Below are 27583 nucleotides of genomic sequence, written 5' to 3'. Positions count from 1 at the left end.
TGTCACTCTGCTTTCATTACTTCACCAAAATCCAGCTCTTTTTCCCCTGATCTAACCATTTTTCTTAATTTTACCTAATCTTTATAGGCTGAAGTACAAATTTGGTGAATTTGGAAACTATTCTCTCTTGGTCAAGCATATCCATAATGGAGTCAACGAAACTGCTTGTGACCTAGTCGTTAATAAGAATCCAGTCGACAGTAACCTTCGTATGTATACACTCTTTGTTGACTTTTTAAACTTTGCATTTTCAAGCATTTTAGTTTTTGAGTACTGTTCGCAATACTTTGCAATTTAAAACCTGGATTATAGGTTATCTGTCTCATAGTTATGGTATATTTAAAATGTACTTATTGTGTCATTGGTATTTAAAGTACCAAGAAGATTATGTGACATATAAAAAAATTATATGGTATATCACCATAGTCTCATAGTTTAATTATGAAGCATAAATAAGACAAAAAAGTTTGCCCTGATCAGTTTGGCTCAGTGGATAGAGCGTCGGCTTGTGGACTGAAGGGTCCCAGGTTCGATTCCAGTCAAGGGCATATACCTAGATTGTGGGCACATCCCTGGTGGGGGGTGTGCAGGAGACAGCTGATCGATGTTTCTCTCTCATTGATGTTTCTAACTCTCTGTCTGTAAAAAATCAATAAAATATATTTTTAAAAAAAGACAAAAAAGTTAATGCACTGGAAAGAAACTAGAAATAGAGCAATCGACTGTCAAGTATCTTTCCTTGTTTGTGTGTGTCTTACGTTGGGAGTCCAGAGGTCCCCTTGGGTTAGGAAGGGGCCATTCATGCTGTAATAACTCCACTGAAGAATATGTTACTCTGAGCCTTCTGCTAGAACTAGATAATACAGTAAGTCCTAGGGCATTAGTGCGTGCTGTTCACAGGGCAGCCATTGAAGCCTGTGGGCCATGTCAAAGGATGTAAGAGCCGGTATGAAAGGGCCAATGTGGCCCTGACCGGTTTGGCTCAGTGGATAGAGTGTCCGCCTGCGGACTCAAGGGTCCCAGGTTCGATTCCGGTCAAGGGCATGTACCTTGGTTGCGGGCACATTCCCTGTGGGGAGTGTGTAGGAGGCAGCTGATCGATGTTTCTAACTCTCTATCCCTCTCCCTTCCTCTCTGTAAAAAAATCAATAAAATATATTTTAAAAAAAAGAAGAAAGGGCCAATGTGGGACAATTTAAGTACTAAAAAGAATAATGAATGTAATCAATGGAAACACATTGAATATACAAAACCCAATGAGTTCATTGTGAAACTCAAAAGAGCAAGGCCCCTCTCCCCAAACTAAAACAAAACCAGGTTACAGGGCACCTGAAGGTAACTAATGTGACTTAAAATTGTCAGTTGAAAGGAAGGATTGAAGCCTGTATCCTGTTTTTCCTGTTTCAGCTATATTTTAGGATAATTACATAGTCCTAGATCATGAGGTTAAATTCTTTAGAGAAGAGTTCCAGTTACTATAGGGCAGGATAGCAGAATATTTCGCAATCCCTAATGAAATAATTGCTTTAGGCAAAAAATCATGAGTGGGTGATACCATCCAATGAAACGGGAACTTAACCAGGGAGGGCTCAGGCTTCCACAGGCTGAACACAGCGTCGGCACAGGGTCAGTCTCAGGTGTTCAGAGTACAGTGGGAAAAATACCACCTGTGAAGCATTCTTCCCCAAGACGGTGACCTTTTTAGTCAAGCCTTTACAGCTGCTTTCCCATGTACAGAACATTTGGAGGGTAGAAGACCTGGGACATGAGACATACTCACAGATGACAGCTGACCTGGTGTTTGAACCAAGTCAATGGCTGCTTATGATGAAATGAGACTTAAGAGACAACACAAGCCAATGCAAGATGTGAACCTTGTTTAGATCCAGATTTGAACCCACTAGCTACAAAAAACAGGGGAATTACCGCTAATTTTGCATGACACTGTGGTTATATCACAAAAGGTCCATTTTTAAGCAACTTTTAAGTCTGAAATAGTTTTAGACTTCTAGAAACAGTGCAAAAAAGAGTTCCCATATACCTTGTACCCAGTTTTTCCTAAACCCCTAAAGCAGTGGTTCTCAACCTTCTGGCCCTTTAAATATAGTTCCTCATGTTGTGACCCAACCATAAAATTATTTTCGTTGCTACTTCATAACTGTAATGTTGCTACTGTTATGAATCGTAATGTAAATATCTGATATGCAGGATGGTCTTAGGCGACCCCTGTGAAAGGGTCGTTCGACCGCCAAAGGGGTCGCGACCCACAGGTTGAGAACCACTGCCCTAAAGTATATCATCATAGTACAAAGATCCCATGTACGATTATTGAAGCCAGGAACTTAACGTTGGTACAGTGCTGCCTTCTCATCACATACTTTTCCTTTTTCTCCTGTTGTTCCTTCTAATTTTTTTTTTGTCTGGTCCAGGATCCAATCCAGGATCCCACAGTGCATTTGAATGTGAGGCTCCTCCTGTAATCTAGGACAGTTCTTTGTCTTTCATGACCTTGACACTTTTGAAGCGGACTGGCCAGTTTGTTAATTGGGTTTATTTGCTGTTCTCTCAGGGTGAGGTTGTGTATTTTCGGTAGATTATTGTGGAAGTCATGTGCCCTTCTCAGTGGATCATGTCAGAAGCTGCATGATGCTGATGCATCTTTTACGAGACCGTAGCTTTAGAGATAGAACTGAGGTGGAGGGGCGTGGTGGGTGTCTGGGATTTGCTTTAAAACACTTCAGGCCAAAAAGAGAGAGGGGAGAGTGGTAATAGATAAAGCAAGAGTGACAGTATTTTGACAATTCTAGAATTTAGGTGATGGGTGTGTGTGGGTTTATTGTACAATTCTCCGTATTTTTGTGTAGTTTGGTATTTTTCATAATGAAAATTAGCACTCCCCTTATGAAGTGTTCTCAGTTATTTATAGGAAATCTAGCATAACAATATCGGCTTTTCCTTCATTTGTTGTGATTTTTATTTTTTTTGCATTTTTTCATTTACAGATTAAATGTAATAACATGACCACTTTGATTCTTCTGATGACATTTTTGGTGATAACATGCTTTCTGTTATTTTTATAGCTGTGTGTATTGCCTTCCTTGTTGGTCTGGCGGTCATCATTGCTGTGTGCTTTCTAAGGTTCTTGTTGAGGTAAGCACCACTGGGGAAAGCAGTAGTATTCTTTGATGAAAGGAATGCTTACTGTGTCCACCATGCCCCTTCCAGCCCTCCGACTAGGGATTCAGTGTAGCATAAGAGATGATCCCTGACTTCAGTGAAATGATAGCCTCGTTCTATTGGGTCTTGGCCTTCAGTCCTCCCAAATGGCTGAAAAAGTAGAAGCAAATGCTTGAGGAATAATTTCCTGAAAGAGTCTCACATCCTGCTTTATGATGAGTAGAAGTGGCGATGAGTGTAGGAGGTGGTTTCCACAGTGGACTTTCCTTCCTTCCCTCTGGCTCTGAGCCCTGGGGCCACCCCTCTAATCCAGTTTCCCAACTCCCGCCAGCCTGGGCATCTGGCAGCAGAGATGGAGGACGAGGTGTGGTACCTCCGGACCCCAGCAGGGACTCCTTCCCTTTGTCGGGTTAGCAGTTTGAGAGGAAATTCTTCGTCGAGTAACAGCGATTCTGGTGAGAGTGAATTAATAGACTGGAAAAGAAAAAGAAAGTAAAGTAGATCCAGGCCTGGCAAATCGTCTTTCAAAGGAAAGTTCCTGTATGTTTTAAAAGGAGTAAGATCGATTTTTCATGCACTCAGCCTGTTAGGGTCTCAGGAAGGACCACAGGGTTTTATTGGTGAGCTGTGTGCAAATTGGAAGGAAGAGAACCTGGCCTTTAAGGTTGCTCACTCCGGGAGCCCTGCAACTTTAGGGCTTTTATGCACTTTGACCCACTGCCTTTATGCATCCCAGAAATAACTCCTGTAGGGGAAACCTGACTGTATGTAGGGGTAACAGGATGACTTGCTGCTCAGAAGCAAGTGTGGAATCTACCTGCTTTTTAGGGACAGAGTATGATCCTAGCAGAGGCGTTTCATTTCTTTGAATTAAGGTATCATCTTGTCAATCTTTGGATATGATGCAAATACTGTTCCAGTTTGTTAGGATTTTCTTCATGTGGTGCTTTTCATGTGAATGTATCTATTGCATCACTTTCTAAAGTAATTGGTAGCTGATATCAAGCTCTGGCAGAGGGAGGAGGTACCACCTCACTACACTGGGAATTGAAACTGCTTTGCGTGAGAGTCTGCCTTTGCAGCCTGCAGGCAGAATGCAGTGATTGGCAAAGCAAGATCCCTGTCCTTGCCCTGTCACTCCCCAGCATGCCCATGGAAGTCTGGGGAAGTTCAGGTTCGTCTGAACCAGAAAAAGTAATAAGAATACAGCTTCTCTCTTTTCACTTGGAGAACAAGCATGTACAACAATTTTTAAAAGTTCAATTTTAAAATATTTTAACTTCTCCTTTTCACCCTTCCTTAGATGTCTCTATTTTAATATTTTTCATGTAACAGTGATGTTATCAGTTCTGAGTAAACTAGAAATAGGAGTTGAGTTGTGGAGAAAACAAGAGAAGAGATTAAAAATATATTCAGCCCTAGCCAGTTTGCTCAGTGGATAGAGCATCGGCCTGCAGACCAAAGGTTCCCGGGTTTGATTCCAGTCAAGGGCGCATACCTTGGTTGCAGGCTCCTCCCAGGCCTGGGCCCTGGTCAGGGCTCATGCAGGAGGCAACCAATTGATGCGTTTCTCTCACATAAATGTTTCTATCTGTCTTTCCCTCTCTCTTCCACTCTCTCTAAAAATCAATGGAAAAATATCCTCTGATGAGGATTAACAACAACAACGTAAATATATTCACTGACTATATAGATCATGCTTGGATACTGATTTAAACAATTATACTGTAAGGAAAAACTTATGAGATTGAGAAATTGAAATGGCCATTTGATAATATTAAGGAATTATTGATAATATTTTAAAATGCAATAAAGGTACTACAGTTATATTTAAAAATTGAAAAGTTTTTATTGTTTGGAGATATATACTGAAGTGTTTATGGATGAAATGATATGATGTTTGGGATTCTTTAAAATAAAAGGGGTATTGTGTGGAAGTGTGGAGGAAGTAAGACCGAGTTGCAGTTAGGAGGTTGGTCTGTGAGACTTATTATACTAGTTCCTCTACTTCTGCATATGCCTGAAACTTTCCACAATAAAAAAAAAAAAAGAGAGAGAGAAAGAAAGAAAAAGGAAAAAATCCTATGTATTGGACAATTCAAATGTACAAAGTTTATGTAAAATGAGTTTTTCTCATTTTAAAGAAAAGCCAGTTAATATATTTATCTTTTGTTAATCATGTAAATCAGTTTAACATATGTGGATGTCTTTTTGAACAAAAGTACTCTTCTAGAAAATAAGAACCCAATATACTAACTATTTGAATTACTCCAAAGTTACTTTCAAGCTTTCTCAGTGTGCAAATATGCATTTTAGTTCAGTTGTAGCTGAGTCTGTGTAATGGGTTTTTGCTTTTTGTTTTTAATAGTTTAGATTTGTATTTCTTTGAATAGACAGAGGCCACATTCTTGTTATTTTTAATAGCTATATCTCACCCTGTTACACAGCTGTCATATACTGTGTAACAGGGTCATTTCTCTATTGAGTGTGCTTGTTTGAAATTTTTTGCTATTCTTATTTTAATGATATGTATTATTAATAAGAATTCTAGCCACAGAGAATAATAACCTCAATAAACCCTCACAACAACTCTATTCCTATTTCTGTTGATGAGAAAATTATGCTATAAGAGTCAAGCATTTAAAATACAGTTGCTATAAACTTAGATTTGCACTTTTGTTTCTTTAAAAATTTTAAATGTGTAATTCTTTGACTTGTATGGAATTTGAACTTAAAGTAATTTTCATTTCAATCAATTAATATGCTATCCAGTCATTTTGAAATTCTGGCAAAGAACACAAAAGAACTGTGCCTTCTATTTGTTTACAGTTTGGATGACTTTAATAACTGGATTTCTAAAGCAATAAATTCCCGGGAAACCGATCGCCTCATCAACTCCGTGAGTTATTAGAATGCATCATGTGTGGTGTGGGTGGTTTTGTACGTTTGGAATTTACAGTTTCCTCTTTAATCATCTGTAGTATCTGGTTTAGTTCATCTTATTTACGTTGCGGAAGGCCAGGTCATGTGTCCTGTATTCTTAATAAAGAGCAGCTTCTCTCAGCTCTGTGAAGGGCACTGTCCCCTCTGCCTCTTCCCTGAGGTTGGGCTCTGGGCTGCCTCGCGATGTTGCGCTCTGCAGGCCGTGCTGTTGAATCAGTCCAGTTACGTAGAGAGTCACTGAACACCAGAGACACCAGTGTTGACTCTGTAAATGCCAAGGCCTCCTGAGATGAGCAAGCATATTGCTGTGCTGATAAATTCATTATGGACATATGGATGCCCCCTTGCGGACATTCTTGCTTGTATGTTTGCACAGATGCACTTATGGACCAGTTCTTCATGGTCGTGTATCAGCATGGTCAGTGCAAGCTCAGCAAAAGGCACAAAACCAAATAAAGGAAAAACTAAACCTCCAGATGGGATCCTTACAAAAGCAAATTGAAGGACTGTTCAGAACAACGATCTTTAGCTGCCCACGTGGTTCACTTCTCCCTAAACAATGGGAAAATGAGATTTACTCCCCAGCATTATGCATCACTTGTCCGTCTCCCCTTTTTTCTGAAGGAGCTGGGCTCTCCAAGCAGGGCAGGCCTGTTCGGTGACGATGCCCACCCGGAAGTATGGCGTCTGTCTGCGGTGCCTCCCCGTCTCCGCTGCGTGGACACGTTCCGGGGGTACGTGGCTCCCTTGTAACACTGTGGGCACAGGTAGTCTCAGGTTACATGTTTACACATAAACACACCTTTATGTTAAAAGTATTTCATATTTCTTTTTGTTTTCTAGGTTTTTTTTCTTTTTTTAATTGCTTAAAGTATTACAAAGGGTATTACATATGTTTCCTTTTTTTCCCCCTCCTTGTCATTCCCCCGGCCTCCCCTACCCCCCAGTGTCTTGTGTCCATTGGTTATGCTTATATGCATGCATACAAGTCCTTCGGTTGATCTCTTACCCCCCCTCCCACCCTCCAACCCTCCCTGGCCTTCCTGCTATAGTTTGACAGTCTGTTTGAGGCTGCTCTGCCTCTGTATCTACTTTTGTTCATCAGTTTATAATGGTCTTTATTATCCATAAATGAGTGAGATCATGTGGTGTTTTTCTTTCATTGACTGGCTTATTTCACTTAGCATAATTTCATATTTCTTTTACTTTCTAGGCTAGAAAGGATTTCTTGCTATAAAAGAAAAGCAGCAGCCATAGCTGGTTTGGCTCAGTGGATAGAGTGTCAACCTGCGGACTGAAGGGTCCCGGGTTCAATTCCAGTCAAGGGCACGTACCTTAGTTGCAGATTCCCCGGTCCTGGTCGGGGTGTGTGCAGGAGGCAACTAGTTGATGTGTCTCTCTCACATCGATGTTTCTCTGTCTCTCCCTCTCTCTTCCACTCTCTCCAAAAGTCAATGGAAAAATGTCCTCAGGTGAAGATTAACCAAAAAAAAAAAAAAAAAAAAGTGAGAAAAGCCGAAACCGGTTTGGCTCAGTGGATAGAGCGTAGGCCTGCGGACTTAAGGGTCCCAGGTTCGATTCCGGTCAAGGGCATGTACCTGGGTTGCGGGCACATCCCCAGTAGGAGATGTGCAGGAGGCAGCTGATCGATGTTTCTCTCCCATCGATGTTTCTAACTCTCTATCTCTCTCTCCCTTCCTCTCTGAAAAAAAATCAATAAAATATATTTAAAAAAAAAAAAAAGCGAGAAAAACAGCAGCCTCTCCTTACTGGGAAGCTTTGGTCGTCAGTGTCTGTGAGCTGGCGAGGAGTAGTGGGGCAGGACCAGAGCCAGTTGCCACTGGTGTGTAGATTCTGCTGAGTTAAGGTCATTTGCATTTGGGCAAGTAGCTGTACGTGGGGCCCCCACATCCACATGCACCCCCATGCCCGGTCAGTCACTTGACAGATGAGAAGACACGGTAGTTTAGAAACGAAACCCCAGCACCCCAAGGAGTTGTCCTCTAGCCACCTTCACTGCTGTCCTTCACCACCACTAGCAAAACAGCCAGAATATCAGGACTTTGTTATAACAAACCCACAGCATCATATGGTAAATTGTTACCTATAATAATAAAAGTGTAATATGCTAATTATAGCAGGTGTCCTTCTGGACGACCTTCCAGATGAAGCCAAAGCTGGGGCTGCGACCACGGGATGGAGGAAGCTGCCGCGGCTGCGAGGGCGGGATCCAGGCAGCCACCGCGGCTGCGCCGTCCTACTCTTGCGTGAATTTCATGCATTGGGCCTCTAGTTGTTTTATAGTTCTGGTAGAAGAATGAACGCCAGGACCACACTCTGAAAATGAAGTATAAAAGTGTAGACCTGAAAACAAATATCTAGGTATCAGGTCTTCCATTTCTACTCACCAAGGTCTCTCACTCTCCAGTGATAACCTTAGAATCCTGTCCCAGCGTCAGCAGAGCTCTGAGTGCTCCTGGTGTGTATATGTGAAGCCAGGAATAATAACAAAAATGATGGTAATAGTAACAATTGCTAACAGTTTTGCGTTCTTACCAAGGGCTGAGACTGTTCTAACATGTCTTAATTTATTCCCTTTACAACCCGATGAGGCATGCATGTTTAATATGCCTGTTTCACAGATGAAGAAGTTGAGCCACAGGGTTAAGTAACTTGCCCAAGGTCACTCAGAAGGACTGAGACAGCCAGGATTTGATCCTTAGCAGTTGAGCTCCAGGGTCCCCATAAGTGATCACATTGACATACAAAAGTCTTTGTTGCCTGCATTCTGCAGAATTCGCATCAAACAATAGCATATCCAGAATCAACGTTATTGTATTAATTTTTCTTTTTGATTCTCATCGCCACTTTTGGAGATAAAATGTTCATGGGTAGACAGGAACTAACATTTACTAAGGGCCTAAAATTGCCCATCGCTGGTTAGGTGCTATCAGGAACATTCTTCTTAAAGAGTCCCAGCGTTTCCTATGTGGGATAGGTTCCCTCTTACAGAGAAGCACATGGAGGTGCCTGTGAGAGTCTTGCCCAAGGTCTTTTGACCCAGAAGAGAGAAGCACCTAAGATTTGAACCTTCAGGTCTGGCAATAGTGACTGTGAACCTGAGACGCCTGAATGAGTGGCACAGCATTGAGAGATTGGGAATGTTTGGCTTTGCTTTCAGGTTACACAGTTGACTGTCAATCTGAATTTTTCTTAAGGCTTCATCTTGTTAGAAATGTTGGCAACAGAGGGACCTTGGTGGAGGGTCCTGACTGTGGTGGTTAGAAGCACTCATTCCTCTCTTGCTATGCGCCCTCTGGTGTCATGACTGCGCCTGTGTTTGTAAGTGTGTCTCTGTCCATCGGCCGTTCCTTGTCACATGTGCCGGCCCTGACTGTGTGCTCCTTCTTGCTTCACAGGCTAGCACTCATCCTCATGGTCTTCGTTAATTACGGAGGAGGAAAATACTGGTACTTCAAACATGCGAGTTGGAATGGTACGTTATTTCCTAAAGGTAGTGTCGCTTAAGTGAGGCCCCTTCAAAGAACGGTGGGCAGGAGAGCCACCCAGCGTCCCCCAGGAGCCAGAGATGTGGCCCCAGCAGGCTCCTGTCCCCGTAGAATGACCTCTAGGTTATTTTGTCGTTCTGTCTTTCGTGTTCTCTGGCTCCGTGATGCCTCACTGTGATAACACGGAGACTCCATGGTCTCAGCTGTGGGACTCAGAGGCTTTGCAGTTGTTAAGAACTGAGTTGTAGCCCTGGCCGGTTTGGCTCAGTGGATAGAGCATCAGCCCGAGGACTGAAAGCTCCCGCTTTCAATTCCAGTCAAAGGCACGTACCTCGGTTGCAGTTTCGATCCCCACCCTGGTCGGAGTGCATGTGAGAGGCAACCAGTCTGTGTGTCTCTCTCACATTGATGTTTCTCTCTCCCTCTCCCTTCCATTTGCTCTAAAAATCAATAGAAAAATATCCTCAGGTGAGGATTAACAAAAAAAAGAAAAAGTAAGTCAGTTGTAAATGATCCCTGTCATGTTCTAGGTATGCCTTTCAGTAGAGCCATGCACATACCTTCGGAGACGCCTGGTCCTCCGTGGGTGCCATTGACCTGCAGTTGGTCTGAGTGGTGCTGAGCGATGGCTGTGCGTTGGCCTTGCGGTTGGTTTAAGAATGGGTTTAGAGTAGCACGGCTTAAGGATAACAGACTTGTCCACAGCTGCTAGTCTGGTTCTCCCGGGCCCAGGCATGTTCCTAGGCAAGGCTGTAGGCCCAGGGACAGGTTGCAGGGTCCCCGGGGAGGGCCTGTGTGCTCCTTCATAGTGTTTTCCTTTTAAATTTAGGACGTATTCACACTCTAGATCCCCTTTCCTTACCTCTCCGTGTTGGTGTTTCCCTGCAGGACTGACCGTGGCTGACCTTGTGTTCCCATGGTGAGTTCGTCTGCCACCAGCTCTCCCGCAGGTCATCTCCGGGTTTTCCTTTTCAGCTGATGTGGGAGCCTTTCTTGAGACCAGCCTTGAGTTCTGGGCCACAGGCCTGTGTCACTCACAGGCCTCTGCTGTGACGAGGTCCTTCCAAAAGTCGTGGTACTGGACAGTTCTTACACTTCGCATGCGTAGTGCTCATCTAAGACGTGTGCATATAAAAGACGAGTGTGAGTGTGGACACAATGTACTGTACAAGGTCCTGGAATCTTGTAGGAAATGATAAATGCCACTAATCCTGAAAATAAGTCTAAAAATCATTCCTAAAAGTAACGCTGTATATTGGTATCAGGGAACTCTGGTAAGTCTGTAACAGGGCAATGATATTCTAAAGTAAAATTTGGAATAACAATGGAGAACTAAACACTGTCTTTACTCCTCTGTGGCTGCTAACCTTGTTGGGGGACCCTGACCTCCTATACAAGGAAGAACTTATGTCTTTGCTGTAGTACCTTGAGCTCCATCATTAGGAAGTGGTCCTGCGTGTTGGTTTAAGTCTTTGGTCCCTTGTGTTTCATCACTAATATAAACTCAGGGCTTTTTGGGGCAAAGGGGCTGGGGTTTTTTTGTGTTTTTTTTTTTTTTTTTTTTTTTTTTAGCCAGATTAGGAGGAACTTTTACAAGCCCACAGACCTGCTAATTATTTACGTATATTCTCTGTGAGGGTCCTACAGAAAAGTGGCTTGCTGTGTGCAGTCAGAGCAAACTCATCTCTGTAACCCTTCTCCAAATAGAGAAATTGCTATTCTGATTTTTTTAAAGAGGTAATTTAGTATGGTAAAAGAAAGGAAAGAAAAGAGATGTGTGGCTCAGACAAAATCAGAAAAGAAAAAAAATAAATAAAGCTTTCATTTTTCTTCCAGGAGCAAGAGTGAGTTAGAAATGATTGAAGTGTGTGGTTTGTTTCTCAAGGGCCGGAGGCATGCTAGTGAATGCTGAGCTGATTGGATTACAGCATCTCCATCCTTATTTCTCTCTGATGATTACATGGGACAGTTGTTCTTGGAAATTGCACTTAGTGCTGAAGAATCTCCCCGAGGACAGGACTCCAAGGCACACAAACCTGTCAGCCTAGAGGGCTGCCTTCTGTTTCCTCTGCTATTAACCCAATGTCATTTCAGTAATTGGCTACTTTAAAAAAAAATCATGTGTAGCTTCTCTTATGTAACAGGTTATAAAATAGTATGATATGTTACAATTTTTTTGTATATATAGACCAAAACATTAGAAATGGCCATCTAGTAATAGCTGGGTATTTTTTTTTTTTTTAGGTTTGTATTTATTATGGGATCTTCAATTTTTCTATCAATGACTTCCATACTGCAGCGGGGATGTTCAAAATTCAGACTGCTGGGGAAAGTTGCGTGGAGGAGTTTCCTGTTAATCTGCATAGGAATTGTCATTGTGAACCCCAATTATTGCCTTGGTCCATGTAAGTATAGCCTCCCCCCCCCTGTTTGTATATATGCAGGTTGAAATATGGAAACTACACAGTATAATTCGAAAGAAGTGTAATCTCTCCATCACAGGTACCTACAAAAAGAACAGTTATTAGAAAAGTATACATGATGCTTGTATAACTTTGGGCACTATTGTTACCCTATTGGATTCTAGACCTGGGCCACCCGAACCCAAAGAAAGTGCGAGAGATGGGAGCGCTTTCTTCAGATGATCGAAGTGCAGAGCGGGGCCAAGTGGGGCCCAGACCAGGCCCCTGTTTGTCAGACCCTGCCCTCCTGCCACTTTGCTTTCAGTAACTTTCATAATAAGGCTGTTGTGTGGTGGTTCAAAAATTCACCTTTGTCACCTGCCACCTGTGTGCCATCTGGGTTGCTGGGAAGGCATGACACCTTCGTCATTGTCTTTGGGGTGTGAGCGAGATAGGAAAAATGAAGGAAGGATGTAGGTCCTATCAGAATCGAGGAAGGTGCTGGTCATTGTCCTCCTGGGGCAGTAGCACAAGTGGACACAAATAGCTGGACACTAGCCAGAGGAACCCCCCAGGCAATGACCACTTAGACTAGGCATTAGCAGGAGGTAGAGGTCACAAGGGAAGGTGTCACAGAAAAGTTGACTCATGGATCTCCAGAGGCGGGCCTCTGCTCGCAGGGTGCATTATGGGTTCATTATAGGGTTCCACTCTTCTGGTGAGACAGCCCGGGGGCCTGTAGGGCAGGGAGAGTCCGTCGGTGGATTGTGAGTTGAATCCATAGGCTCGTGAGAAAGGCCCAGGAGATTCACTTCAAGGCTAAGGGTCATTCCTGCTGCATCCCCACCCCGAGGCAGACCCTTCTGTTCTCATCCCAGCCCCCAGCGGGCCAGCCTCCTGCTGTGCGTGTGAGCATGTCTGCTGGCCACATGTAGTATTTCCGTCTCCGAGAGCTTAAAGAGGACGCACTCAGGTGCAGTGTAGGTGTGTCTTCCCCCCGGGGAGAAAGTAATGCCTTGGGGTGAGATGAGAGATGCTGACTAACCTCTCCCAAACTTGGGCCTCCTGCAGTGTCGTGGGATAAGGTGCGGATCCCCGGCGTGCTCCAGCGGCTGGGGGTGACCTACTTCGTGGTGGCTGTGCTAGAGCTCCTCTTTGCCAAGCCTGTGCCTGAAAACTGTGTCTCGGTGAGAAACCCTGTTTTTTAAAAGGGGGGAAAATGTCTCTGGTTTTTAGAACTTTCTTTAGTTCTGAGTGCAGTACTTCAGTAGATTCTTTGATGCTGTTAGTCAAATATATTCTTTTTTACTTCAATTAGTTATTTTTATTTAGTCTTTATATCAGCCATTTTAAAGTTAATTTTTAAAGAGAGAGAGCAAGGTAGAGAGAGAAACATCGATTTGTTGTTCTGCTTATTTATGCATTCATTGGTTGCTTCTTGTATGTACTCTGAATGGAGATTGAATCCATAATCTTGGCGTAATGGGACCTCGTTCTAACCAACTGAGCTACCCAGCCAGAGCTATCAGTCAGGTTTTTTTAGGGTTTTTTTTGGTGTTAAAAAACACATGAGATCTACCTTCTTAACACATTTTTAAGTGTCCAGTAACCAAAGGTATTTGGATGGTGTTAAAATAATAGCACCATCACCTAGATTGCTGGCTCAATCTCTTTTAATTTCCTTGTGGTATAAGATATATATAATATACAATAGGCCCGGTGCATGGACTCATGCATGAGTGGGGTCCCTCAGCGTGGCCTGCGGAGATCAGGCCGAAATCGGCTCTCTGACACCCCCCGGGGGATCCTGGATTGCGAGAGGGCGCAGACCAGTGCCTCTAGTATGCATATAAGATCTTTGGTTAATCTCTTCCCGCCCCCCGACCCCCCTTCCTCTCTTCACTCTTCACTCTGGGATTCATCAGTCTGTTCCATGTTTCCATGTCTGTGGTTTCCTTTCCTGCATTGAGTGTCTGCCCCGGTGGTCAGTGCTTATCATAACTACCGGCCAGCAGTCGCTTAGGCTTTTATATAGCCGGTAGTTTAGGCATTTATATATATAGACATATATGTATATTACATATATATATTTTAAAATATTTTATTGATTTCAGAGAGGAAGGGAGAGGAAGAGAGATAGAAACATCAATGATGAGAGAGAATCATCGATCTGCTGCCTCTTGCACGCCCCACACTGGGGATTGAGCCTGCAACCCGGGCCTGTGCCCCAACTGGGAATTTAACCGTGACCTCCTGGTTCTTAGGTCAATGCTCAACCGCTGAGCCACGCTGGCTGGGCTATATTTTTTTGAGTTGTATTACATATCAGTATCTATACAAAAGGCTGCAAAGGTTCAACATGGAGGGGAAAATGCCAAGCTAGAGTGTGGGATAATGACAGTACGTCCTTGGCTGTTTCTTCGTTGTAAGAAGTATTTCAAGTCGCTTCTTTTGTGATTACTTTCTGTCTTGCTATAAATTGCTGAGTTTACCAAGGTGACAGCTATTTCTTTTTCCCTAAGGGAGGACATACTTCACAAACCGTAAAGCTCTCACGTGTTTGATGTATACAATTTAGTGATATTTAGTGGTATTCAGAGTTGCGCACTCATCACCACTATCTCGTTCTAGAACATTTTCACTGTCCCCCAAAAAACCCTGCACTCACTACTAGTGCCTCACAAGTCCTTAGGCAACCCCTAATCTACTTTCTGTCTCTATCGATTTGCCAGTTTGGGATGTTTCATGTCAGTGGGATTATACAGTAGGTGGCTTTTTGTGTCTGGCTTTTTTCACTCAGCATAATGTCTTCAGGGTCCATCCATGCTGTGCCATGTATTAGTCCTGGATTCCTTGGTGACTAGTGCTCCATTTTGTGGTTGAACCACATTTTGTATCATCCATCATTCGATGGATATTTGATTTGTTCCCACTTTTTGGCTTTTATGCATTTTAACGACGCTGTGTACATTTGTAGATAAGTTTTTGTGTGAACATCTGTTTTCAGTTCTCTTTGGTTACAGGATTGGAATTGTCCACTGATCTCTTTGTAACTAATGTTTTACTGTGGTACTTCATAGAGAGGAAACATCCAGGTCACGCAATACATATGAGATAAACGTGCATGTGTTTTTGCATTACTACAATGAAGGCCAAGAGAAGAATCAGAGGGAATTTCCCAAGTACACATGCTTGCATGTTACTTCCTGTTCGTGCTACTTGCATTCAGCTTGTGTTTTTATGGCCTCACTCAGGAGAGAAGGTGCTCTTGTCTTCAGGACATCACATCCAGCTGGCCCCAGTGGCTCGTCATCTTGATGCTGGAGAGCGTTTGGCTGGCCTTGACATTCTTCTTACCTGTTCCCGGATGCCCCACGTAAGTGACCCCGTGTAGGTCATCCCTTTGTGCTTGTCATTTTCTGCCTCGTCAGACCTTTGGGGCTCTATCTTCAGATTCCCCAAGTCCAAGGAATCCCTTTCGCTCTTTCTTCTCCGTTGAGGCCACTGTATGTTGGGAGAAGAGCTTGGTGTGTGTCCAGAGGAGTGTCCCTGGGAGGTTTTTTCGGGGTCAGTTTGAATGGAAGTTGCGGAGCCTTAACGTGGGAGGCAGTCCAGTCGAAAGAGCATTGGTCAGAGGGCTGACGCCAGAGGGGTTCCTGGCTGGTACACGTGTGCGGCTCTTTGTTGGGCTGCGTGCACAGCCAGTATGCACTCTTATCCCTCTGGAGTCTTGTCGGTAAGCACGTGTTCTCACTCCCCAGCGGCTACCTTGGGCCTGGCGGCATCGGAGATCTGGGGAAGTACCCGAATTGCACGGGAGGAGCTGCTGGCTACATTGACCGCTTGCTTCTGGGAGACGATCACATGTATCAGCATCCTTCCTCGACTGTGAGTGGCACGGGCTTGCACTTGGAACTGGACGTGTAGGCGCTCAGGAGGGAAGGAAGGTAGACAGGGCTGGCCAACTTGCAGTTGTGTCCATTTCATAAACTAGGATGGGGACTGATTTTTATTTGAAAAGATGACTAACTTTAGGCACTTGAGTGTTCATGATGGGGCTGTAGGGAAACATGACTTTAGATTTCAGAGTGAGTCTACATCGTGTCAGATGCATAGCCTAGTGCTTTTCTGCGGGTCCCAGGTCGGATTCACGAGCAGGAAGTTTGCAGGCAGTCCCGTGGGACCCACGCCTGCTGCGGAATGAAGGGCTGAGGGAGCAGTTGAAATGCATCCTGGTCACATGAAGGCCTTAGCTGATCTCCTGGCGGCGGGGTGGGCTGGGGTGGCCCTCAGAGGTGTTCTGAATTGAGGGGGGGATCTGGCCCTATACCCCCGGTGGGATGTGCACTTCCCCCAGCAAGGGGGTCTGATTCCTGGAGAGGCGGCTCTCTTCAGTCTAGGACAGATCCAGGGAGGCACTTGGCTGAGAGCTGTTGGCCACTAACACTGGAAGCAGCTGGGCAGGAACGCTTCAGTCCTGCCAGGTGGGGGAGGGGGAATCTGGTGGCACACTGCAGCATCCGCTACACTGGGCATTTCCAAATTCCTGTCATTCCTACAACAACTTACTGTATAATAAAATAACAGATAGATATGTTAAATGTTATTTGTCTTAAAAGAAGATAGGACGCTATTGATGTTACAACAGGGTTGACCAAAAAGAATAATCTTGGAAATTGTTTGACAGTGGTTAGGGGTGTGTCGTGTCGCTGAGCCACCTGAAGTTGAGGTGGCGGTGCTGGCCCATGGCTGGTCCTTGGTCTCTCAGGCCCTTCTGAAGTGTCAGTCACACGCACTGTCTTGGCCAGAGGTGTTATTCTTACAATCCCCGCAAGTTGGCAATGCATTTCTGCATAAAAATGAAGCACATTAAATGTTGGCGTGTTTGGAGCTTATATTTAGTCTGAGTTGTGTGCATTTTCGTGGCCAGGGAGCGAGTGCTGCCTCCTGTTCTGTTTTGTGCAGGTGCTGTATCACACCACGGTGGCCTACGACCCCGAAGGCGTCCTAGGGACCATCAACTCCATTGTGATGGCATTTTTAGGAGTTCAGGTATGCGTCCATTTCATTAGGAAACATTTTTTCCTGACAGTGTGGGGTTACTGATTCATTACTAATTAAAAAACTGTTTAATTAAAGTCATTGGCAGCACATCCTCTTATGTGTATTACAGGTCTAAACATGTTTGCTTGTGTTTGACAAATTGTCAAAACTAGAAGCTGCTAAAATTCAGCACATTCAAATAATTGGGTATAATGTCTCTGTTGTCAAAAGAGGTTCTTATTATTCACACGGCTTACCTTAGAAACAGAGGCACAGCTTTTTCTTTCTTTTTTTTAAAATATATTTTATTGATTTTTTTACAGAGAGGAAGGGAGAGGGATAGAGAGTTAGAAACATCGATGAGAGAGAAACATCGACTAGCTGCCCCCTGCACACCCCCTACTGGGGATGCGCCCGCAACCAAGGTACATGCCCTTGAAAGGAATCGAACCCGGGACCTTTCAGTCCGCAGGCCGACGCTCCATCCACTGAACAAAACCGGTTAGGGCGGCACAGCTGTTTCTGATAGAAGATTTCCGCTGGACTGTGCAGAGAACTTGGTACTGGCGATGTGGGGACGTCACTGTGACACTTTTCACACTTCTTCGTGTCCACGTTACCTGGTTTCAGGTTATGCGTATTTTATGACAGAGTCAGTACAGGGTATTCTTGGTTTGTCTCACATGTGAAAATTCTGAACAGTCCGGCCTTTTCTTCCTAAAGTGCTCCGCACTAGTATTTGAAGTTGTTACTTGAGGGGCGCTAGCTAGGAGAAGAAAAATGTGCAGAGCAGCGCAAATGAAACTCCGTGTGATGATGAAAATGTTCTCTATGTGAGCTCTCCGAGTGGCTACTGAGTACTGAACTGTGGCTAGTGTGACTAAGGGGCTGAATTTTATTTTATTTGTTTTATTTGTTTGTTTATTATTTTTACTGATTTCAGAGAGGAAAGGAGAGGGAAAGTGATAGAAACATCAGTGATGAGCGAGAATCATTGATCGGCTGCCTCCTGCACACCCCCTACTGGGGATCGAGCCCGGAATCCGGGCATGTGCCCTTGACTGGAATTGAACCCAGGACGCTTCAGTCCGCAGGCTGATGCTCTGTCCCCTGAGCCAAACCAGCTAGGGCTGCTTATTTATTCTTTTAAATAATTTTTTATTTATTGATTTTAGAGAGAGAGAGGAAGAAAAGAGAGAAAGAGAGAAACATTGGTTTGTTGTTCCACTTATTTATGCATTCCTCGGTTGATTATTGTATGTGACCAGGGATAGAACCTGCAACTTTGGCGTATTGTAACGATGCTATAACCAACTGAGCTACCTGGCCAGGGCTAAGGGCTGAATTTTAAATTTTATTTAATTTTTAAAGCTATTTCTATGGATTTTTATTTATTTATTTATTTTTTTAAATATATTTTTTGATTTTTTTACAGAGAGGAAGGGAGAGGGATAGAAAGTCAGAAACATCGATGAGAGAGAAACATCGATCAGCTGCCTCTTGCACACCTCCCACTGGGGATGTGCCCGCAACCGAGGTACATGCCCTTGACCGGAATCGAACCTGGGACCCTCCAGTCCTCAGGCCGACACTCCATCCACTGAGCCAAACCAGTCAGGGCTGATTTTTTTTTTTTTTAGAGAGAGGAAGTGAGAAGGAGAGAGAGAAACATTGATGGGAGAGTGAAACATCGATCGGCTCCCTCCTGCATGCCCCCTAGTGGGGATCAAGCTGAAACCTGGGCATTTACCCTGACCGGGAATCGAACCGGCAACCTTTTGGTGCACAGAACAATGCCCATCCGACTGACCCACACTGGCCAGGGTTAAATTTTAATTAAATTAAATTTTAAGTAGTCACCTCTGGCTCGGGGCTCCTGTATTGGACAGTGCAGGTCGAAAGCATATACAATTTGGTGGTTAAATAATTTCATATTGAGAAATGCTGCCTTTATCTCCATAGCACTTTGTAGTTTACCTTGTGCTTTCATTTAATCCCTGTGCATGCTTTCTAGCTAAGTCTGCACCTGCAGGAGCAGTGTAGGACTTAAGAGTGCAGACCTGGTGAGCGCTGCCAGGGTTTGCACCCAGCCTGCCCGAGGTAGCTGGGTAGCCTCAACACGTTATTTGACCCCTCCGTGCTTCACTAGCACCTACTTCATAAAGGTGTTGAGTGGATTGAATAACTTAATTCATGTAAAGTTCTGAAAACATAAAATTTAACTATTATTATAAATAACACTTTCTTATAGTGTGATATTTTCCGAAATTAGTTCCTAATTTGAGGGGATTTTTATGCAGGGTTCAGATTTACTGTGTTTAAAATGTTGTCTGCCTCCAGTTCCACCTTGTCCCTGTCCCTCCTCCACGCCAGACTGTGCCATCTGGCAGCCCTAGGGGAGAAGGCCAGTGCCTGTCAGTGAGACCTACCAGTCCACCTGCCTGTCACCTTCGTGCCCTGCGGCACCTGAGGGCTGGTGGGCTTCTCCCCATTTTGACCTGCTTCTGGGCGTGCTGTTCCAGTCGGCCTGAATGCTCTTCCTGCTTTGCACTCGTAGCTTCATCTCTATGGCACTTCCTCTCTAATGTCTTCCTCCCACAAGTGGTCCCAGGTGCCGCTCAGTCTCCACTAGGCCAGGGCGGGGGTAACATGCCTTTCCTCTGTAATCCCAGCGCCTAGCAGCGTGCGGGCAGAGGGGTCAGTGGAGTGGTTAAGATGATGGATGGATGTGAAATCAGAATATACCTTCGGTGATTCTCTGGGTCAGACTGTGTTTTCTTTTCCAGGCAGGAAAAATTCTCTTGTATTACAAGGATCAGACCAAAGACATCCTGATCAGATTCACTGCCTGGTGTTGTTTTCTAGTGAGTAACGACGTTCCTCCCTAAAACTCCTTTTCTTCACGCATACACATTTAAATTAAAAATGTTTAGCAACACTTGTGTATCAGCTGTCACCACATCGCAACAGGTAGCATTCTTTCTTTTTTTTAAAATCCTCACTCGAGGATATGTTTTTATTGATTTGAGAGAGAGAGAGAGAGAGACATCAATGTGAGAGAAACATTAATTGGTTGCCTCCCTTTCCCGCCCCCACTGGGGACCAACCCGCAACCTTCTGGCACGTGGTTTGACGATCCAGCCAACGGAGCCACCTGGCCAGGGCAGCATTCTTCAGTTGAATAACTGAGAGGAACAAATCTTTCCACCTAAATTCTCAGGTTTATTTTTTTAAGGAAACTGTCTTTATAAAGAAGTCAGCACTGGCCATCAGCAGCCAGCCAGGAATGCATGAGGAAACAGAACCAAGGTACGGGTCTTGGTGGGAGCCGTACCAGGAAGACCAGGCACATGCTGACAGGTTTCCAGATACCAGCTTCCAGGCTGACAGGTGGCAGAGGAGTGTAAGGTCGACTGTGCATGTCACCCCTGACCTTGCAGTCATGGTTCCTCTCGGGATTCACTCCGATTGATCACTAAGTTTACCTTCAATTCAGAGGAATGATGAAAGCATATTTTTAGAGAATTTTTTTTTTTTTAAAAAAAAGGAGACATAGGTACTACTCTTTGTAATACTTTAAGCAATAGGACAAAATTTTAAAATATAGAGAATATTTTTAGTTCTGCATCTTAAAAATATTTTTCCAGCTAAAAGAATAAGATACGACACAAATTCAGCCCTCCCTAATTAGTTACATAAGTAAAATTCTTCAGTTTTGACACATAATTGTTTTGTGAGGTAATAGAAAAAACCTTTATCATCTCTCTCCCTCATTATAGGGGCTTATCTCTGTTGTTCTGACGAAAGTTTCTGAAAACGAAGGCTTTATTCCAGTAAACAAGAATCTCTGGTAGGTACAGAAAACAGTGTCGCGTCAGTGTTGATGACTGGCGCTGCCCATGTCGGTGTGCTCTCAGGAGCCCCGAAACCCCTCGCTCTCCTCCCCCCAGGTCCATCTCGTACGTTACCACGCTGAGCTCCTTTGCTTTCTTCATCCTGCTCATCCTGTACCCCATCGTGGATGTGAAGGGCCTGTGGACAGGAGCCCCATTCTATTACCCAGGTAAGTCCCCCCTGACCCCTAACAGTTGCTGTAGTGACCAACTGGACTGGCCCAGAGACCAGCTGCGTGTACCCACAGGGGGGCCTCGAGCCCCAGCCCGGTGGTATGTCCCCAGGCTGCAGGCTGAGAGAGGAAGCAGCAGGGGCCACGCAGGCCCAGGCCACACAGGACACCCCTGGCCTATCTCAAAGCAGTCCACCCAGTTTACCTACTTAGATCTGTTTGGCATTTCTTCAGGCAACCATTTGGGGCATGTCATCTAGTTTCCAATGCTTCAGAAATGGGGCATTCTTTCTTAATGTAAACGCACTGCCTTACAGATGATACAGGAGAAATATCAAGAGACGATACCAAGAGATAAACAGAATGGTTAAAATGCAGTTCTGCCTGGAGACCGATAGGCCCAATAACTTCAGTGACTCATTTCTTCCCTCTGATTCTAGTAATAGTTGCTTTCTTTGGACCTCCCGTTTTCTGTGAGAAAATAGAAGTTAAAATTTTGGCTTTCCTTTCAGATTTAGTATTCAAGAATCACCCTGTTATGAAATGAAGACTTTCTAATAATTTTTTATATAATTTACACTTAAGTATCTAAGATGTGCATCACTTACTTTTGGCAGTAGCCAGTAATATTGGTGCATGCTTTTGTTTTTTTCACTGAACTAAAATCAGATTTCACGAATTAAGTTAGATGTGCCTGGCTGGCGTGGCTCATTGGTGGAGCTTCGACCTATGAATCAGGAGGTCATGGTTCGATTCCCTGTCAGGACACATGCCTAGGTTGTGGGCCTGACCCCCAATGGGGGGCGTGCAGGAGGCAGCCTATCAATGATTCTCTCTCATCATTGATGTTTCTATTGCTCTCCCTTCCTCTCTGAAATCAATACAAATACATATTTTTTAAAAATGAGAGTTAAGTAGATGAGTGGCAGGAACACACGACCGTCTGTCTCTGTCCTTCAGGAATGAATTCCATCCTGGTGTACGTGGGCCACGAGGTGTTCAAGAACTACTTCCCCTTCCAGTGGAGGCTGCAGGACAACCAGTCGCACAAAGAGCACCTCATCCAGAACATCGTGGCCACGGCTCTCTGGGTGCTCATCGCCTACATTCTCTATAGAAAGAAGGTTTTTTGGAAAATCTGATGGTTCCACCTGATGTGTGTTGCTGGCGGACTCTATTAAAGGGAACCATTAATGATAAAATCGATAGGGTGTGTATTTCCAGATGATCGGGGACGATGCTGATGTTCTCGGGCTAGTTGACTATGACGGGGCTCATCAGAGCTCTGCCTGCGTATTTGCAACTTAAATGTTTGGAACGTAATTGTCTTTTTTCTCCATCTTCTGTGTACGTGGATGGATTTGGAACTCTATTCCAAGGATTTCTCGGAGAGCTTTTCACAAGGGAATTACCCTGGGCATTTGCTCCTGTGACGGGTAAAACCATCTAAGGTCTGATGCTCCCTGGTCTTGTTCTGCACACTGCCTTTACGTGTACACGCATGCCCACCAGCGCCACCATTTCTGTCGGCTGACCCTATGGCTGATGGAATGTGATGTGTGGTTTTAATTGTGTGTGTGTGTGGAGGGTAGCGAAATAACTTTAAGAAAGGGTAATTTCCCTTTCAGGTCTGCAAGGCGTTGGTGGGTCCAAAAAACAGGCCTTCCTGTCAGAAGCCATTTTCTCTTTTTCCTACTTGAAAAAAAGTTAAATGTAGGTGTGTTATTCTCAGCCACTCTCGCTTCATTATCTACTTATGTATCTATCTCCTGTCTGTCGATCACCTCTCTGCCCACCTGTGCGTGTCTCTGTGTGACTAGATGGAAGCTGGTGCCCAGGGACAAGGCTGTGGGGGAGGAGCGCACTGTCTTACTTGTGGCTCCAGCTTTGCCATCTTTGCCACGTCAGATGCCGGGCAAGTCCCTTGGCCTGTCTGAGTCTCGGTTTCCTCATCTGTGAAATGAGGGAGATAGCGATGACCTCTCAGGTCCTCAGTGAGGTGGGGTATATCGATAGCTTTTCTGAAATCCTTAGAAAAATAATTTTACTACAGAAAACTCTTCAGAATAAGTGACAATGACAAGTTTAGAAAACTCTCGTTGGAGTCAGTCTTTTCAGAACCACCCTCCACAGTGGAGGCACCTTTCCTGCTTGGAATCAAAACTGCAGACGTCGTTTCTCGGGGGCGAGGCGGGGAGGGCACACAAAGAGAAACAGCACTGTTCCTGTGATGCATCATCATACTTAGGGATTTTCTGTGAGAATTCCACGTGTAAGGGAAATGCGACCATAGCTTGTACTCTAGAGCACCCTCTGTGGCAGGGCGGGGCCAGCTCAGCGTTGCTTCCACTGTCGCCACTGCATGGACGACTGCCTAGTCTGTGTTCCAGCTCAGACCCCTGCCCCAACCTTGGGACTGCTCATGAGCCCCTCCACCTGCATGTCTGCCAGCATCCGGGCTCACCTCTTCCCTCCTTTCTTGTCCCAAATTCAAACCTTTTCCTCTTTGGATTTTCCTAGCTCTGTGAATGGATCGTTCTCATCTCTAGGTATAAAACTGCTGCCATCTTTCACCACCCCTCTCCGTTATCCCTGCTTCTTCCATATTTAGTCACTGCCAAGTCTTCCCAATTCTGTCTCCATCTTCCCCTGTGCCTTCTTCATGCTCATTGTCACTACCTACGGCTCTAGTCCAGACTCTGCTTCTTTTTATCCTGGCCTCCTTCCCTCAGTCCCTCCTAACAGAGAGTCATGCCCATTGTCACTAGATTAAGCTGATTGAAGCTGGGCTCGGAGCACATCACCTCCTTATAAAAGCTTCCATTGACCTTGATCCAGCTTTGCCGGGCAGACATAAGTGTCCTCAGTTGAGCCCAACACATCTTTCCAGCTTCCCGTCCCCACCCCCCTATGCCCACCCTACTTATTCCAACCCCACTAGACCCCTCCTGCCTCCCTCACTTAGCCAGGACCTCCTGCTTCCGTTTTTGAGCATAGTCTTCCTGGATTACTTTTTCCTCTTAATTTTCTCCTATCTACCTTTTTTTAAATTAAATTTATCGAGGTGACTAAACTGCATCCAGCACGGCCAGGGGTGAACCTGAGGAGGGGCGGTGAAGGATTAAAGAAGACGGACAAGAGAATACAGTTGGGACCAGGTGGATCACTGTGCCTGCATGAGGAAACAGTGACAGCCTGTAGGCCGAGTCTTTATTTTATAGTCAAGTCACACAAAGCAAAACAAGGGCAAGATGTTTACAGTGTTCTTGCGAATTTCAAATCCGTTTCTTTCCTGTTGTTGCCATTCTCTGAACTCTCTCAAGCCTTGTTTTGGCAGCACTTGCTGCACCCCCATAGCCCACATCCCTTAGCTACCTAGGGTCCGACTGTAAGGTCAAGCTTACAACCATCGCCTTTTGGCTGTAATTGTGCCGGGAGGGCTCTGCCCTCCAAGCTGGGACTTGTATGTGGCTTTGCCACCAGTCAGTCCGAGGCTCGATCCTGTGTGAATGCTGTAGCTGCTATTCACAGGTGACATCAGTTAATATGATCATATAGGTTTCAGGTGTGGGTTTCTATGTTATAAGATCTAAAGTCAAATCATCTTCTGTCATCATATATTAGGACTCCCTTAAACTCCCCCCTTCCCTCTGGTAACCACCACACTGCTGTTTGTGCTCATGAGTGTCCATTTTATTTGCCCTGTATGAGTGAAATCATATGGTTCTTAGCTTTTTCTGCCTGACTTGTTTCACTTAGCATAATAGTCTCAAGGTCCATCCATGACCTGTCACTTTAGACTTCCTACTTCTAAGACACCTCTCCAAACTTGTATGCTCATCCAAAAGTAATATTTTATTCCTCTGGGTTCTCATAATATCTTATTGGGATCAATCTCCTGGCATCTGTCACTTTATGGTAGTTATTGGTTATATGTCTAGTTTCCCATGCTAGACTGTGAGCTCATTAAAGGCAAGAATTATGCCTTGTTCATCTGCATATCATTGGCACAAACACAGCGCCTCGTACATAGCAGGCACTAAATAAATATTTATTAAAGCAAAGCAGTGCTGGCTGTTTTTGTTTTTAATATTTAAGTGCTGATAAAATTAGTGTCTGGCACGTCCCATGAAAACGTTGGTGGAGCTCATGTGTATGGGGACAGTCACCTTTGAGGGCACCTGCTGCTGCCCCCTTGCAGTGACTCATGATGGATGGGCACAGCTGTCATCCCAAGCCCCAGCAAGTGAAGCTGGGTTGGGCCTCTCCGGATGAATTCTCCAGCTTTTCTTCAATTGGGGAATCTGTCCGTTAGGAAGTCCTGCACCCTAAGAACAGGAAATCCTGATTCAGCTGGGCTAGAAGGGAAGTTTATCTCACATGAGAAGTCGGGAGGGGCAGGCCCCTGCACATCCGCTTGGCTCAGCCGGCTCGCTGCAGGGCTGTGGGAGGACCGCGTGACGGCCACATCCTGGGGAACGGGACACACACTCAGGAAATGGGACACTCTCTGCAAGGAGAGGGCCTCCCCTCTGTGCCTTAAGTGTATTCACCAGAAAACCCTCCCTAAAGCCTCTGGGCAGCCTTCCCCTCGTGTCTCATTGGCTGCAAGTGCTTCATTGACTTAGAAAACCAGCAGTGGCGGAACTGGCTTGGACCACGTCGTCTGTGGCTTTGTGGAGGACGGCAGTTACCTCCTTTGGGAGGGCAAGGGTGGTAAAATTAGAAACACCTATTGCCGGTGTTTGCTTTTAGTTGTATGTATGTACAATCTCTTCACCCAGTATAGCCAGCCAAACTTTTTCTCTTGGTAATCATTAGTTCCAAAATACTGTTTTTCTTCAGGCTACATGCATTTCCAAATTCAAAGGTGATAGACCTGCTAGGTGTTGTATCCTATATAATAAAGAGGTAATATGCAAATTGACTGTCACACACTCACAAGATGGCTGCCTACAACCTGGCCGTCATGGGGGGGGGTTAGTGAGGGACGACCAAATGACTGAACAAGCAGGCTGTGTGGGGCAACCAGGCTGGCGGCGGGGAGGGGCATGAGGAGCGACCAGGCCAGCAGGGTGGGCAGTTGGGGCCGACCAGGCAGGCAGTGGGGGGCAGTAAGTGGTGACCAGGCCGGTGGGGGGGGGGCAGTTAGGAGCAACCAGGCCAGCAGGGAGGGGGGCATTTGGGAGTGACCTGGCTGGCAGCAGGGGGCAGTTAGGGGTGATCAGGCTGGCGGGAGGGGGTGGGAGGGGGGCGCAGTTAGGGCGACCAGGCAGGCAGGCAGGTGAGCGATTAGGAGCCAGCGGTCCAGGATTGTGAGAGGGATGTCCGACTGCCTGTCCTTGGGATTGGACCTAAACAGGCAGTCGGACATCCCCTGAGGGGTCCCGGATTGGAGAGGGTGCAGAATTGGAGAGGGTGCAGGACCCTCCCCCCGTTCATGAATTTTGTACACCAGGCCTCTAGTTATGTCATAAAATGCCTCAAACTTGATAAACCTCTTATCGTGCATGTCAAAACAATAAGACAAGATGCCATCATCACGCTGGTTTTCCTGTGCAGAATTCCATCCAAACGCTGGCCGTAAGGAGAGCTGGCCTTGCTCCGTGCAGCACAAGCACAGGGCTCCCACAGTGTCTGCTACCATTCTGGGTTCTGGTGGCATTCTTTCCTGACTACTAGGACTTGCTCTACAGAAACCAGTTTTTTTCCTGATTTCCCCACCTTGCATGGCTAGTTGCTTGTTCTTCCATCTTATCCTATCTGTGGCCACACCTCCCACCTCTCCTGCAGTCTGGCACACAGGAGTGGCACCACTAAATAAATGAGGATGACTGTTATCTGGTGCCAAACCATTTGGTTATTGGAATGTCTGTTTTTGCTGTATGCTACCTCCAAACACCAATATGAGGAAGGTGTTATAAAACCAAAAGGTAAGAGTTTTTTTTAAAGTAATTTATTTTTTAAAAGTATTTTTATTCATTTCAGAGAGGAAGGGAGGAGAGATAGAAACATCAATGATGAGAGAGAATCATTGATCAGCTGCCTCCTGCACACCCCCTGCTGGGGATCAAGCCCACAACCCAGGCATGTGCCCTTAACCAGAACTGAACTCGGGACCCTTCAGTTCACAGGCCAACACTCTATCCACTGAGCCAAAGCTATTGGGGGACACACTCCATGATAAAATCAACAGGATGGTTTATCTATTTATCAACTCATAGTAAGTTGATAAACACTTTAAAATGAGCTAGAGGAAACTATTTCTGAGATAAAAACCCTCTTACTGATTTTAATATAGCTATGAAAAGGGCCTCAGGAAATATTTCTAAAAATTTTTATGCAAAGTAACTGAATAATTTCTTAGCTATTTCATTCTTAAAGAGCCTCTAGAAACAAATGTTTGTTTGCTGTTTACTGATATATTTCTGGCAGATCAAAAT

General features: G+C 45.0%; 2 protein-coding genes across 2 annotated transcripts in view; one reads left to right on the top strand and one right to left on the bottom strand.

The window, feature by feature from the left end:
- Positions 1–25204, top strand: part of HGSNAT (heparan-alpha-glucosaminide N-acetyltransferase) — a 38120-nt gene extending 12916 nt beyond the window's left edge. Inside the window, exons 4-18 of the mRNA XM_059685243.1 lie at positions 88–209; positions 3081–3150; positions 6007–6076; positions 6745–6854; positions 9540–9616; positions 10518–10548; positions 11874–12034; positions 13103–13218; positions 15286–15407; positions 15793–15919; positions 16997–17083; positions 19861–19938; positions 20854–20924; positions 21025–21137; positions 22101–25204. Of these exons, the coding sequence (XP_059541226.1) occupies positions 88–209; positions 3081–3150; positions 6007–6076; positions 6745–6854; positions 9540–9616; positions 10518–10548; positions 11874–12034; positions 13103–13218; positions 15286–15407; positions 15793–15919; positions 16997–17083; positions 19861–19938; positions 20854–20924; positions 21025–21137; positions 22101–22282 (1537 nt within the window). The 3' untranslated portion in view covers positions 22283–25204. The remainder of the gene's footprint in view (positions 1–87; positions 210–3080; positions 3151–6006; positions 6077–6744; positions 6855–9539; positions 9617–10517; positions 10549–11873; positions 12035–13102; positions 13219–15285; positions 15408–15792; positions 15920–16996; positions 17084–19860; positions 19939–20853; positions 20925–21024; positions 21138–22100) is intronic.
- Positions 1–27583, bottom strand: part of SH2D4A (SH2 domain containing 4A) — a 482539-nt gene that overhangs the window by 23645 nt on the left and 431311 nt on the right. The window lies entirely within an intron of this gene.

The sequence above is a fragment of the Myotis daubentonii genome, chromosome 2, assembly GCF_963259705.1.
Source record: "Myotis daubentonii chromosome 2, mMyoDau2.1, whole genome shotgun sequence".
NCBI classification, from domain to species: domain Eukaryota; kingdom Metazoa; phylum Chordata; class Mammalia; order Chiroptera; family Vespertilionidae; genus Myotis; species Myotis daubentonii.
This window is presented reverse-complemented; position numbering and strand designations above follow the sequence as displayed.